This window comes from Ammospiza caudacuta, chromosome Z, assembly GCF_027887145.1.
Source record: "Ammospiza caudacuta isolate bAmmCau1 chromosome Z, bAmmCau1.pri, whole genome shotgun sequence".
NCBI classification, from domain to species: Eukaryota; Metazoa; Chordata; class Aves; order Passeriformes; family Passerellidae; genus Ammospiza; species Ammospiza caudacuta.
Window position 1 is genome coordinate 22033279 of NC_080632.1, and position 15467 is coordinate 22048745.

Here is a 15467-nt window from a genome sequence, read left to right on the forward strand (position 1 = left end):
CATTTTTTTAGATATAAACTTCATCTTTCTAAACCTAAAGATGAAATAACGCTGGAAACTTTAGCTAATGCTGTTTATGAATTGCATAACCTAATACGACAGAAATGATTTTCAAAAATCCAGCAGAGATGGAAGCAACATTCTACCCTACTTAACTACTTCAGCAAATGAAATGAGAAAAAAACCAAAGATCAAGAAACAGAAGTGACAACTTAGAAAACTAACAGTATTTTGTATCAATAGTTTTGTGGAAGATAAATATTTTAAGAATAAAACCCTCAACACATTACATATAATATGTTTTTTTTGTTTTTCAGAGTCACACCTCCCTACTTATTTAGGCACTATTCAAATCCATATATGTCTATTATGTCCCGTCTATATGCAGTATTGTAAGGTATTTGCCATAGGATTTGAACACATAGATGACATTATCTCATCACTAGGTAATATCTAATTTTTTATTACAAAATTCTCAAAGAATACAAATAATTGGCATTGATTGATCCCTGGCAGTATCTGCCAGTAAATGCTCAGTCTACAAATAAGTGCTTACAATGAGAAAACCTCCGGCTATCAAAAGCCTTCTGTCACATTTGGAATGCAGATTCAGAATTTCAAAACCGACTGGTCAAATCCGAAATAACTGCCGCTCTGCAATAAAGCTTATGACAGGTTGCTTGCTCAGGCAAGCACTTCAAAATCTGAACAATTATACAAAAGACACTTAAATCAAATGGCTAAAAGCAACCATACTGGTATTTAACCTTTAAACTGTAATTCACTGTTGAAGCATCAGCAGCTAGGAAAAGGACAGCCAGGCTTTCTCACCATTGAGTATTAATATGAAGCCTGAATTTTTAAAGGCAGTTAAGCAAAAGGATAAACAAACATATGTACTCATACGCAGAACCGATTGTCATCTTAATGCTCATGGCAAGACCAGAACTATGGGTTGAAGCCTCTCAATCCACCTGAACACTAAGTACACGGAAGCTGCATTACCTTTTGACATTTGAAAGCAGACCATCTCCAAATAGAGGAAAAGCAGAATTGCATCCTATCTCTGCCCAATCAGAAAATTTAACAGTAGGAGTACAGTACTGACTGGACCCAGACTGGAGCTATGTAATACAGTTTTTGTCACAGACATGCAAAACAAGTGATGATCAATCAGACAGACTTTACACGCAATTCCATTCCCCTCAAAAGCAAAAAACTGAATCTGACGCCATATCTCACAACCTTTGCACACACAAAAAAAAAGGCACACTGAAAAATAAACATTCAGTAGCATCAGTAATGCCACAGACAGTCTTGGAAAGTTTCTGTAGCTTATTTGGTAGCAATATTCCATGTTCAGCATGCAATTATTCCCAGTACTGCCGGCTCCCTGCTACTACCTAGCAACCATTCTTTAAGGATTAAATTTGCCTTTTGTATGAACTGTTAATTGCTGTGGTCTAGTGACTTATTTTTACTTGATAAATTGTGTACATTAGCACAGTTAAAATCAGCACAGTGATTGCTGTAGATTGATTTAAAAAAACAAAGAACAAAAGTGTTGAAATCAAGCAAAAAAAAAAGGCAGGCATTTTATACATTTAGCAGAAAATGGTAGTAATAGTTGATCAGACCTGTGCTTATAGACATTTAGGAGAATTGCTATATGATTTTGTCTGAGAGGTATTTACTTTTGAAAGAACTTAGTTTTGAATTTTTCATTCACTGCTTGCTGATAAGTTTTTCTGGACAGTCTGAGCAAGCAGCATTCTATTATAAAAGAAAATCTAACTCATTTAAAATTGCTTTCCCTAGTTTACAAACTGTCTATTTCAGGACTGTTGTAATTCGTCTAAAGATATTTGCTCTTACTCTAGCTGCATTTAGAGTAAGTTGCTCCAAGGCAACCCTTGGCCTACAGGTTTAGGCTGCAGGAGAGCAGACACCTTCAGTGACAGCTGTTAAACCAGAAGCAGCGCTCAGAGGTTTGAGCAAAAGTTAACTGAACACAAAAGGCTTCTAGTGGCTCAACAGGTCTTGAAGTTGTAGAATAAGTAGCACAAACTTATCTTCACACTGGTGCTGAAAGTCGCTGATGCAGACAATAGAAAAATAAAATCAAAGGCTATGCTTAACACCAGCTGTCTAATGATACCAGCTCTTAAAGACACAGGCCTCTCTTTTCTTCTTTAAAACAGAGGTTTAAAAAAGAGATAAAGGTGTTACTTGATAGTTCAACAATTATCTTTTCTGGAACTACTTTGAATCTCAGCAGTCCAACTGAAAACAGCATCTCATCTGAGCTCTCCTCTATGTAGCAGTTATTTTGATGTCCTCAAATTTCTCCCAAAACAGTCATGCAGTGTCTTGTGTTCGTGGATCGTTTTTTCTTGGCTCCTAGAGCCATTTTTCCAATTTCATTATATGCAAACTCCACCTAAGAGCAACAAAAACACTCAGAAAATTATTTGTTACTGACATTTCCACTTTTCAGCTGCTCTGCTTTTGTAGCTGTCCAATTTAAAACTTGGGTGAAAATACCCAGGCTGTGTTCATAACAATTTCTGCAGTTCAAATACATAAAATACAGGTAAAGAGTAGCTTATTTAAAAGAAAAAAAAAAGAAGCAAACAGAAGTCTAAAATTAATTTCTTGTTGAAAAACAAAAACCACAATTTGGAGGCAATTTTCCCATTTGCATTTCTATAACCAGTTCTCAGAGAGACTGAGTTACTGTCTGGGCTTGGGGTCAAAACACCTAAAGAAGTGTAGCTTAAACATTCAGTTGCTGTTACTTCTGGAAAAAAATGATGATCAGTAAGCAGTTTCTCTTCATAGGGATAAAAACGAAGCAGAACTTTGGTTAAAGTTATTACCTCATCAACTCACAGAGCCAGTGCTGAATGATGAAGGAACTGAGGTCAGTATAGAGATTTAATGTCTTCTATCCAGAAATTTAATTCTTATTTAGTTAAATCTGGTTTAGGATATTTCTTTTTTTGTTTACTCTATCAATGGGTAAATTACTCTAAATCTAAGTGATTTGAAATAACAAGGGAAAATTTAGAGCCAAAATGCTGAGTTAAGTTACTTAACTTTACAGTAGTTTCCATACAATATAGGGAATTCCTATTTTTACACCAGATTTCAACTACACATTCTGGAGAAAAACAAAAACCACATAAAACCACAAACCATACTTAAGTAGAACAGGAATTTTCCAAGTTACTTAGTTTCTTTCCAACCTACTGAAAGGAGGTTAGTGAGGTGGGGTGTTGGTCTCTTCTCTCAGGTAGCAAATGACAGCACAAGAGGAAATGGCCTCAAGTTAGGAAAAATTTCCTCATCAAAAGGTTTATCAAGCTTTGGAACAGGCTGGCCAGTGAAGTGATGGAGTCATCATCCTTGGAGGTACGTAAGGACACATGGATGCGGCACTAAGGAACATAGTTTAGTGGTAGACTTGCCAGTCTACCACTTAGTGGTTGCAATCCATGATCCTAAAGGTCTTTTCCAAAATAAATGATTCTATGATTTGATAAACAATTGCTTACCATGGGGACTTCTAATATTAGGTATAAATTCTATAATCTAATCTAATTAAGTAAATTGTACAATTTGTAGACCATCTCAATTTATTTGCTGATGCCATACTGTATTCCTAGCTGTTAAAACTGACAAAGCATCCCTCTGAGCATTACTGGGGCTATTCCCCCACCCAGCTCACCACTTCCTGTAACAGAAGGTACATCAACCCCTCAACACATCCCACTATCCTTTCCCAGATACCAGTGTTGAGGATAATGCAGACAGTGTTTTGTTTTTCATCCTCCTCTTTTCTCTTTTTCTCCTTTCATAACAACAGTTTTGGACATCCAGCTGCTGCTACCCAGAAGATTAAATAATTAAAAATGTGAGCAAGCTCTTCCTACTTCTCCTCTGAGCACTACATTCACTGACTCACTGTAGGACTGTATGCCTATTTCCAGGAGCAGTTAACACAGGAATTAGTGTAGTTCCTTATTCTTGCAAAGCTTGCAACAGTCACCAACTCTTAACTACCCCCTTCCTTACCTTGGTTTCCATGCAAAGATACAAGACTCGCTTAGCTCTTCTAACTCCCCGCTCTCCCTGCTCTGTCCCTGTATATGTCTTGTCCGGTCATAGCTTGAAAAGAAATGCCTCAAAACTTTGGAAGAAGCAATTAGAAAAAAAAACTTCGAAGTGGAAAAAATACTTAACTAACAAATATTAATTTTTAAAATTGTTTTTCTGTTCTTCTAAAATATCACCCCACAGAAGTTATATCAGTTTTGCTGAACTTTTCTCACAGACAATTGTTTTACAGCATAGTCAGTAAATAATCCCTGTTGCCACCTGCCTACTCTTTGGGACAAAGAAATTCAAAGGAAACCTATTCAAAATGCTAACTAAAGCCTCAAGCTTTCATGGGTCAGGGCAAGCAGTGGTGTTTGTAGTCCTATCCTCCCTCCCACAGAAGAAAGGAAGAGTGAGGAGGAACATCAAGCAAAAAGTTATATTTATTCAGAGTCTTCATGAAAGCAAATTACTCATGGCATTTCTGGACCCTGAACTCAACATAAAAACTCCGAAGACTGGCTACATGGATCTTACAGGAGACAAGTGCAACTCCTTAAATTCAAGACATGCTCAAATTTGAGTTCACACATTTACAAGCAAAAAAAAAAATCCTGAAGATTTACTTATGAAATCTAATTTTTGAAAGATAATGTACTTTGTTAGTGAACAATGTGTAAGTAAAACATAAGAATAAAACAAGTAAAAATCTTCATATTTTAAAAACCTAGAAGCAGGGATTAACGTCACTGTATTAACACTTAAATACTGCATTACACTATTTCATCTTGTGGGTAAGTGTCAACAGATACATCAAATCAGACATTAAAAATTTCTGAATTGTAATAAGCAGTGACTTCTGACAAGGCTGCCTTTTAATTTTATAATATTTTCAGCATGCTTCAAGAACTTGTTTGTTTATTATTATTCCTTGTCATATCAATTTAGCCCTTCCTTCTCTAATGCGAATTACTTCCTTCACTGTTATGCCCTGGGCTGTCTCCAACTCATCCATTAAAACTTCTGTGTTTGGAGGGAATCAAGAAAAGCTTATCTTATCTCTTCCAATAAGCTTGCTCAGCAAACAAAGCCCATGTCCACAAACACATTACTTATGTTAAGATCCTTACTAAAGATTTCCTTCTTCTCTACCATGTCTCCCTAAGCATTCCATACATTATAAGTTCCTCCTGAGCAAGAAAATAATTCAATTCTACACAGAAAAATTATTTGCTCTTACTAAAGCAGGACAGTACACAATTACTGTACAGTCATTCATGTAATTTCAAACCCGCATCTGTCTGCAGTAAGAAAACAGTTATAACCTTTACTCAGCTAACAAAGACAAAGCAAGCCACTGGAATGTCACAGAAATCACAAGTTCTACTGGAAAGCCCTCTGCCTTCATTTCACTGTGGTTTCACCTACAACTTTGGGGCTGGGGCTTCTTTTTGCTTGCATGTACACAGCTTTTGCTTTCCTCGTCTTCATCTCCCGACTTTTCCCTTTTTTTGCCCTTGGGATTCTTTCCCCCACCCAGCTGCAAGGAATTAAGCATTTGGCTACATGGGGATTAGCTGCCTATCACGGTTTACCTACAACAAGAAGATTTAAGCAGAATTTTTACTTACTGGTAAAGTCAATGTAAAGGGTTAATATGCAGCCACTCAGAGGAAAACATAAGTCTTTGCATTTAGGAACAAAATCTTTCATGCCGCAGTTATTTTAAATGTGTTAAACCTTACTTTAAGAACCTTTACAGGAGAACAATATTTCTGGGGAAAAAGAAAGGCTAGGCTGCTACAAAATAGATGTCACCATTTTTCTCTCGCAAATTACTGAATTCAAACAGAAAAAGGAAATAATCCAATGGGAAAAAAAACCCAAACAAATGAAGAAGTATTAGGCAATATGAAGCACTGCTATGAGAATCTGAATCATGCACGGGATTTGCCTGCTTTTTAGAGACAGAACAGAAGGTACAGGTAAGCTAAGAGCAAGTTCTTAATTCCCACTATGCAGCAAGATTATATATGCGTTGCATATTTTTAATAGACCAAAACTGGACACATATACATTTATATATACACTTTCATATGCTGAATGCAACTAAAAAAAACATTAAAGAAGCAATTTTTAAAAAGGCACACAGACTCCAGTAAAACAAAAGAGGATCTGTTGTTTTTTGTAGTATCAACATCTACATGCAAACAGATATGATGACTCCATATGATTTTAATAAATACTGTTATACTCTTTAATAAATACTCTTAAAAGACAGACCGTACCTAACATCTGCTCACAACTTGAACCACATATGCCACTCTGTAAGGGCTGATTTCAAGATACAAATAACTGGTAGAGGTTTAGAAGACTGTGTATAGTTAAGTATATATCATGACTTCTAATGGACAGACAAAAGGTCTTCAAAACAGATGCTGGTTTTGGGAGAAAAAAACCTCTTCTTTCTCAATAAAACCTCCTAACTTGAAAATGAATAGATTTTCCTGTATTGCAAAGGGGGACAAATTTTGCTTTCCACTCCAAACTACACAAGGGAACTCAAGCTCCAAGCCTTACAAGGTCACTTGCCCCTTCAAGCTATACTCCAAGGTCTACTTCTGCTTTTTACTTGTTTATGTGGGTTTTAAAAATCAATGTGAGATAAATAGTGCAGTGACAAGCTTCTGCACATAGACTGGAACAAAACCCTGCCAATTAACTGTATAACAGAAATTAAAACAATGTGTGATTATGCATTTTAAGACCCTCTCTTATCTGACGTTGCCATAACAAATATGAGCGAGGAGTGTAATTTCAAGGAAGTCAGTGTTTACTAGTCTTGGGTGCTTCTAAAAGGTTCTCTTCCTGATTTTTAAGCAAAGTACCATTGCATTTGCTTTGTCAGGACCTCAGATTGAAGAACTACATGGATCAATTACATTTCACCATTGACCAGTTAGATTTAAATGTAAATAGCCAGGATACTATGGAGCCTTCTATGTTAGCAACAAAAAAGAAAATATCATAGAAGGGGAAAAAGTGAATAGATCATTTAGTGAATACTCCACCTAAACAACTGGTAAAAATTTGTAACTTATTTTTGTCATAATTATTTATCAGACATGAAATTAATGGACAGGTGTTGTCCATTAGCAATGAGGAGCTATGAGGAAATAAGAGGAGAACTTAAGGCTAACCAAACCAAGGTTAGTCTGGATTTTGATATCCAAGAGATGCAATATCACGTCAGTTCACATTAACATAGATTTTCAAGTTTAAATCTGGTACCAGTTAGGTTTCCTATGAGAAAATGCAGGGGAAATGGAGGGAAGGAAAGAGGACATAGTTTTAAATTACATTTTCGTCTTTGGATATTTCTGAGAAGGAAAACCTTCCACAAGGTTGAGGCAGTGTTCAATCCTCAGCCACTTGTTGAACAAAAAATGGGATAGGAAAGAAGCTTCTGGCTTTAATTACAGAATACGGTTGCTTTAGTTTCCTGCTTCCAGTCTTACCAAAGGTGTATTTTGCAATTAAAATCACATAAAACGTTTAACCACAGGGGCCTAATGAAAAGGTCCTGAATATTAAGAGACACACAGGAAGTTGTGTCTCAGATTTCTTGAGCTACTCAACTCCTATATTCAGAACTGCTGACAATCCTCTTCACAACACCTGTCCATTAATTTCACGTCTGATAAAAACCTCGTTCATCACTGCTGAGAATACAAAACATCTCTCTGCTGGTACCAGTTGTTTTGAAGTAAAAAAAATTTTGAGAGTTTTCAGAAACATCTAACAGTTAGGTATAGAACCTGACAGACTATATACAAACTGATGGTTGCCTAATCTTTTCGTTCTCTTGTTTGCTTTTAGCAATAAATGAATAGAATCATATTCTCTTGTCTTGAACACTCTCTACAGAGGCAACCTGATATGCCTTCTGGATTACTACTGTTACTTAATACCCACTTGACAGCTCCAATCATCCCAAACTATCTGCAGTCACAAGCCCACGTTACGTATTCACTGCTCTGTAACTGGTAGTCCGATTCACAGAAAGCAAGATGCAATAATGGCTAGAGGTTATGGCCTAACACACTAAGTTTTGTATCAACTTAATGGAGCAAAAATACATCTATCTACATTTTTCTCAGTCTCATAATACAACAAGAGAAAGAGTATTGATAAGGAAAGAAGTAGCAGTGGGTCTGCCTGGTAGCTTAAGACATACTGAAATCTACATTGCTCCAAAACCCTATCCAGGTTTGGACAGCAACTGACAGTTTATATATGTTGTATTGACAGCCACAGTTTCTAAAAACCTACTGTCTGTTGTTCTCTTATAGTGGTTTACAGATCAGAATTATGAGGCCTCTAAAGCATATCAAAGCATTTTGATCTCCCACTAACAGAAGTCAGAACTTTTTCATCCATGAAAAATAGTAAAAGTGGTTCTACTAATGTGCTACCGGCTCATTGCTAATGAAGAAACTATATACAACAGAAAAGCTTACATAAAAATCACCATTGGGCCCTAGAATAGTAGGTGAATTAAGCACATTCTTAGTTTTGAACACAATCAATTCTCCATAAAAGTCAATGGCACTGTGGTAGAAGTATTGTTACACAAGAACTCCAGTTAACAGAAAATATTCCTTCAATGTCAGAGCGATTACAACCAAAGGAAAGCTCTCTGCACACAGTTATGCTTAGTAAAGCACGCCGAAACACTCCTTTAAACACCTTGGTGGTAGTTTTGATTGGAATAAAAAACAAATCCCAAAATCAAAACTCACCTTATTTCCACAAGAACAAAACAACTGACTGAAAGCATCTTGTGTTTCAGTGAAATCAGGATTCCACTTCTTCACTCTCCACCTGATGTGGTAAAGAAGACCTCTGCTTCAACAGACTACTGCATGCCCTAAATAATCCAGAAGAGCTGGCTCTAAGGTCTTCCTTGAACATCTATTTTGAGACAACACTCATGAAGCAATAAAGGATCAGCTGTGCCCCAGGGACACGAACTGCACAGAACCCAACACACCATATTACCCTGAAATTCCTGTCTGTTCAATCAACCAGATGAGTTTTCCAGACATGTTCCCTCCCTTCCTTACTCCAAATTTCCTTCAAGAGTATCCATCTTTCTGTGTGCAAGAAGGCACACAATTTTTTGTGATTATTACATTTTAAGGTTAATATACTTCCACTATGTAAAGCAGTATCATAAACAGTCAAAACACAACTTCAAAAGGCACATATGTACTCTTTAAAATACTTTGACGCAATTAAAACCCAGATCACACAAGATCTTGGTTTATTTTAAAAGTTAATATGATCTTATTTTAAGGTACTGTTGGACAGAAGTCTAAGCAGCAGCTACCATGCATATATTTCTCTGATAGACAAAGGAATAATACTGCTCCCAAACATAAAGAAATCTCAGTCTTTTTGCTCTTATACACAATCTTTGCTTTTGTACTCAATGAAAAAAAAAAAACACCATTGTGCAGGAGAACTGAAAATTAACTGGACTTTCTTAAATAACTGAGTAAAATATTAAAAACTTGAACTCTGAATTCATCACTACTTTAATCAGAGGATACATTAAATAAAGATAAATTCAGCTTCTTTATACATAATTGTTACACCAATGCCCATCTAATATGAAAATAGTATTCTGACTAGTGAAACAAACAGAGGTGGTTTTATCCTTGCTTTTATTTGTTTGTACTATTTTTATGGCAGTTGTTACAGAACTTTATGCAGCATTCACGTAGCCCCAGCAATGTGAAACATGGTTGCTCAACTTTACATCATCTTCCCAAAAAAGATGGCAAGACAGTCCTGGAATACTTTTACAGGTAGATACTGAGGTCAGCATAAGCTTTCATTGTTTTTTACTTATGAAGTAAACACACAGATACTCCATGGTTTCATTCTGCAAGTGGAAGACCAACTGCTTAATGGAAGAATACTAACAAATAGACAATAATGAGCACCTATACTCTCATCTTCAGACATTCTTTAACTCACTGAATTCCCCTTCTGAACATCCACTGTTTGGCAGGGGTTCACAGAGAATCAGCAAAAGCAAACACATATCAAATACATTGAAAAAACAGGTTTCTGCTCAGCTGACACAGGAACACAAGCACAGATACAACATGGCTTTGTGGAAAACTACAACCCAGCACAATGCACCTGGACAATGTAAAACTCACACTCAGGAACAGATTAAATCAGAATTTTTTCCAGTAGTAATTGATGGGATAGGCAAACCACAGGGCAGAAAAGAAGACATTAAGAACAGACCTCTTTCATGTTTTCTATCTACCATTGTACAAAAAAAAATTAAATTACCCAATCTGCTGTTTAGGACTGAGTAACAGTTTAAGACAAACAGGAACCCTTCTGCCCCATGACACAGCATTGTAAAACAATGGCAGTCAAGGCTATGCCTGCTGTCTCCGACAGAATTAAAGCTTTGCACACACAACATGCTCCTGCAACCTCCAGTACACTTCCGTACTGAAATTAACACAAAGAACAAAGTTATTTTAGAATTGACAGAACTACCTGAAATAACTAGACTTTGCAAGTAACATTTTCATTTTGTAAAGAACATTACCCAACTTGTTTTATTTCTACTTTCCAAAAACCCCCCCACTTCTTCCCATGAGAGTCTTTTTATTTTGCTCATCAATCTATTCCTGTAATTAATATCAAAGATTGCATCTGTTGTGTATGAAAAGGCTAAAAATAATTCAGGAATGTCAGTGAAAGTCAGTGCTATTTGCACTTCAGATCCTCACAAGTTATCCCATCTGCAGCTGCAAGTTCACGCATGTCACCTGTCTTAAATGAGAAACTCTGTAATAGCTCACTTCTCTCTTTTCCATACTAAGTAGAGAAGTGACATATTTAATGTAATAAACAGGAAATTATGAAATGACCTTTCAGAAACACATACAATCTAAAAAATAAGCAAAAGACTTGCAAAATAATTTCTACTGATGTCCAAGATACAGATGTCCAAAATCACATTACATATTTCCTTTAATCTGTATTTCACTTCTTTCACTTGCTTTTTTGTTTCTTTACATTTTAGTGAAACTGTTTAAGTAACAAATGACTAGTCAAAATAAAAAAAATTCTGCTCATTGATTCAAAGCAGAATTCAAAGGAATGGGAGACCATACATCTTAGGTGGAAAAATTCTGCGCAACAAATAAGCAAAACTTCTATGAGCTTTTAATTAAAGTTTGATTATTTGTTCTGGGGGAACAATCTCAAGTTAAGAGCAGTCATGCAAATAGAGGAATCCATCTCAAAAAAAATCCCACCAGTAACCATTTCTGGAACATTTACTACTTTATAGCATTCATAACTTTCAAGACGAAGTGCAGACGGGACATCAGGAAAATGTCATTCCCTTCACTGAGAGGGTGGCGGGTCACTGGAACAGGTTGTGGCATCAAGCCTACCAGAGTCTAGATGCCACTCTTAGTTACATGGTTTAGTTTTAGGTAGTCCTGAGAGGATCAGGGAGTTGGACTTAATGATCCTTATAGTCCCCTTCCAACCTGAGATATTCTATGATTAACTCAGTTATTCCAGGAGCTAAAAATAAATATGCAATTAACTGCTCTTCTAGAGCTACAGACCTCATACATCATCTCCACCCAAAGTCCTAAGCAGGGAAGAAGACACAGCCTAGATCTCTTCAGAGAGGTCCCAAACTAAGTTTACAGTGCAGGGAAGAGGGAAGAAGTAAAAAAAATAAAAATAAAAATCCCAAGTTTATTTACTTTATCTGAGCATTTCCACAGGAGGAGCCATTCAAAGAGTAAAGAGTTCAGCACACCCACTAGGATTTCAAGGAAAGGATAAGGGTTTCTTTGAACTTTGAAATACATTATGACTGTGTTTTTTCTTTTATTTAAGAAAAAGAATTCCAAACAAATACTGAACTAGAAAAGCAGGAATTTATATCCACTTTAGTACATTTGCTGCCTTAAAGTCTATTTTTAGACACATACTCATTCAGACACAGCTCTACTCCCACAAATAAAAACAAGAAATTGTCTCATTGCTAGTTTGACCAATGGGTATCAGAGTGCTGAATCCAACTAAAATGCTTTTGCAAAATCTTAAGATCCAGCCTGGTCCCTCTTCCCCACATTTTACAAGGGTTAAAAACCCCAAAGAACTGAGAGATCTATAAGTATAATATTGTAAGCCTCCTGTGATGCTTTCTTCTCAATTTAAACAGCGCTTTGCACAGGAAATCAACACGACTCACAAATAGAACTCATAAGTATTGGGTAAGACAAAACAAAAATCCAGTTTATTTGGAAAATTTGATGCCTACAAAAGGTTCCACACCACCAGGCATAAAAATAAAAATTCTATTCAAAAAGCCAATAATGTAAGCACCCTCTTCACTTCAGATTTTTTGCCACTGCTATTGAGCACCAAATATGCCCCAAGATCATCAGAAATAAGGTGCAACATTTTTGCTCTAATATTTGCATATTCTCTGCAGCATCCATTCCAGCACAGCCAGCCCTCAGGAAGAAACTTATTGACCAACTTCAGCTCCAAATTTTCTTCCAGTCTTACCATGATCTTTAGTGTTTTCATTTCAGGGAACAAAATTAGGAAGCTCAGTGCATGAATATTGCTTCTCGGCACCTTAAGCTACATGCTAAAGCCCACAGGTGCATTTCTCCCAGTTGCATGGAGCAGAATTTTTAAAACGTTTTATTGCACAGTGCAGCAATAGCATTATGCCAAACAGACATTTAAAACAACATTTAATCTCTTTGAAAAGGAATGGCCTTAGCAAGATGACTTCAAAATTAAATTCTCCCCCAAATTGCACTACTCTTAAAGACAAGATCTTTTTATGATGCATACAAGAATGCACAAAACAACGCTGTGACTGAAATAGGCTGTAGCTGAAAGACCTTACACTAAGGCCAGGATTAAATGGAGAACCAAAACATCAACTGCTTGTAAAAACTGTAATTTTAGCATGACAATACAAAAAGGGGAAAAAAAAAAGGGGGGGGGGGGCGCTCTTGCGAGTTACAACACCAAAATATGCCCAGAGCTCACGACTTTCAGTTTCTTTCAGATTCTAAACGGCAGCATCCAATGGCAGGGGATATTTCATGCATTTCAAAAAAAGAGAAATGCAAGGCAATGAACATATATTTATAGATTCACACACGGTTTATAGAACCTTAGAATGGATTAAAAGGAACCTTAAAGATCATTTAGGGCCAACCTCTTTGCCATGAGACAGAAAATTTTTTTTTTATCACATGGGGTTTTTTTAAAATACGATGCAGCAAACTCTACCTGATACTTTACCGATGGCTATCCAACATGCTTGCCATTTAACAGACCAAATCCCACCTGTAACAAAAGTGCTGCGTTTTCAGCAGGAAGGCTGTTGTTTTACCCACTGTCTAATTCCATATTTGGCCATGGTTGTGAATCTAACCAAACATACTTCAGTTTCAGTTTGATCTGAGAGCTTCATTTCCTACTCTGCCCTGGACGGGTAGAATGTGTTACAATTAGTAGAGGCACAAGCAACACGACTTTTCATGGCTTCATTTCAGGCACAAGCACAGGATGCACACACACTGCTGTATTACGATGCCAGCAAACGCTCCCGTATGCCTATCTCTGAGCCTATGCAACCACGTCGGAATTTCAAGCACTTCTGTCACTGCATGGGCGCTCTGAAAGCTTTCTGGGTTTCAAGAACACCCTGAAATGCTATTTCGTACACCGCTTATACTTCTGTATTTTATTTCTCCTTCCGCTCGGGTTTGGGGGGGGGGGGGGGGGGGGGCGGTTGGAGGTACGTTCTGATGAGAATGCCCCGATCAGGAAAACGCCATGAACAGGGGGGCTGGTGCCTACTTCCCATCAGAGTCATGATGGCTTTGGAACTCCAGACACCTATAAGGCGCCTTCGGTGGTGCCACACACGGCGAGTGTACACCTGGAGTTCAAGTGGCCCCGGCTTCCCAGTGTGAGACCCCGGCCGGGCATAAGAAGCGCAACAGCGCCGAAAAAGCGAGGGAGCTCCTTTCCCCTCTGTCGTTCAAAACACCTATTCCTAATTAACATGAGACAATTTTCAAGCCGCAAACAACGAGGGCAGCAACACTACGAAGCCTCCCGTTTTCCTCTGGACGCGGCTCCGCCGGGAGGCCCCGCGGCCCCGTCCCGGGCTCCGACGGCCGCCCAGGTACTCACCGCTGGGAAAGGGCTCCATCTTCCTCCCGGAGTCCGCTCTCAGCGGAGGCGCTGCCACGGCTCTTTACTCCTCCTCCTCCCGCCGCCGCATGCTCCTAGGGCTCAGTCCGTACCGCCCCACCGGGGCCGCAGCGCTATCAGCCCGCGGCTCCCTCCCCGCTCGGCAGCCTTTTCAGGCGAGGCAGCACCGGCCAACCACCGCCCGCCGCTGCCTCAGCGCTCGCTTCCTCCTCGCCCCTGGCTGGGCCCCGCGGCACCGCCTCCTGCCTGCATGGGCCCGCCTCACGCCGGGGATACCGGGGCGGGCTCCGCACCCCGAGGGACCAAGTGTCGGATCGCGGCGTCCCGTGCGCCGCTCCGCAGAGCGGGTGACCCGGCCGCTGCCGCACCGGGCTCGCCGCGCAGGCCGTGGCGCTGCTGCGGAGCCGGCTTTGCCTGCGTGTCCCTGCCGTGCGCCTTCCGTCGCAATTTAACCTTACTTTTTATTTAAACAAATAATTCCCTTATCATCCGGTAGTGTTCTGCTGTGCAAGACACAAGAATCAAAAGGCACAAGCGATTGTGTGAAATGTGATCAAACGATGCTACAGAGAAAGACTGGATAGTGTTCCAGGAACCAAACACAAAAGATCAAAACAATTAATTATACAAAGTGGACCTGGTATTTGTGAAAGAGAACCAGCCATACACGGTGGATGTCACCATGAAATACGGAAGTATTGAAACATAATTAGAAGTGGCTGCTGTGGGAAAAGTAAAGTATAAACATCTTCAAGAACAAATTCAATAACTAAAAAATGCTACAAATATTGTATTTATGGGTTTTCTGTTTGGCTCATATGGGAACTCTGAACTTTCGAAGGCCCTGGGTCTCTCTAGCTTAAGCACAGAGGACTGCCCATGCTTTGGTTTTCAGGGCACTTTTTACTTCTGTGGGCATTGTGTACATGTTTGCTGGTAAAGCATATAGCATTATATCATCTTAATCTATGCAATAGTGAATATCTACATAACATCTTGTACTACTGGGTTTATTGTAGTATGTATTAATGCCTATAATGAAGTATTGATAGATG

The 15467-nt window shown here is 38.5% G+C and overlaps 1 protein-coding gene across 2 annotated transcripts in view; it reads right to left on the minus strand.

Moving 5' to 3' along the window:
* Nucleotides 1–14588, minus strand: part of LNPEP (leucyl and cystinyl aminopeptidase) — a 49974-nt gene extending 35386 nt beyond the window's left edge. The window contains exon 1 of one of the 2 annotated variants that reach the window (XM_058823380.1): nucleotides 14392–14588. In XM_058823380.1, the coding sequence (XP_058679363.1) occupies nucleotides 14392–14410 (19 nt within the window). In that variant the 5' untranslated portion in view covers nucleotides 14411–14588. The remainder of the gene's footprint in view (nucleotides 1–14391) is intronic. The other variant, XM_058823381.1, reaches the window with a different exon arrangement.
* Between the last annotated feature and the right edge of the window lie 879 nt (nucleotides 14589–15467).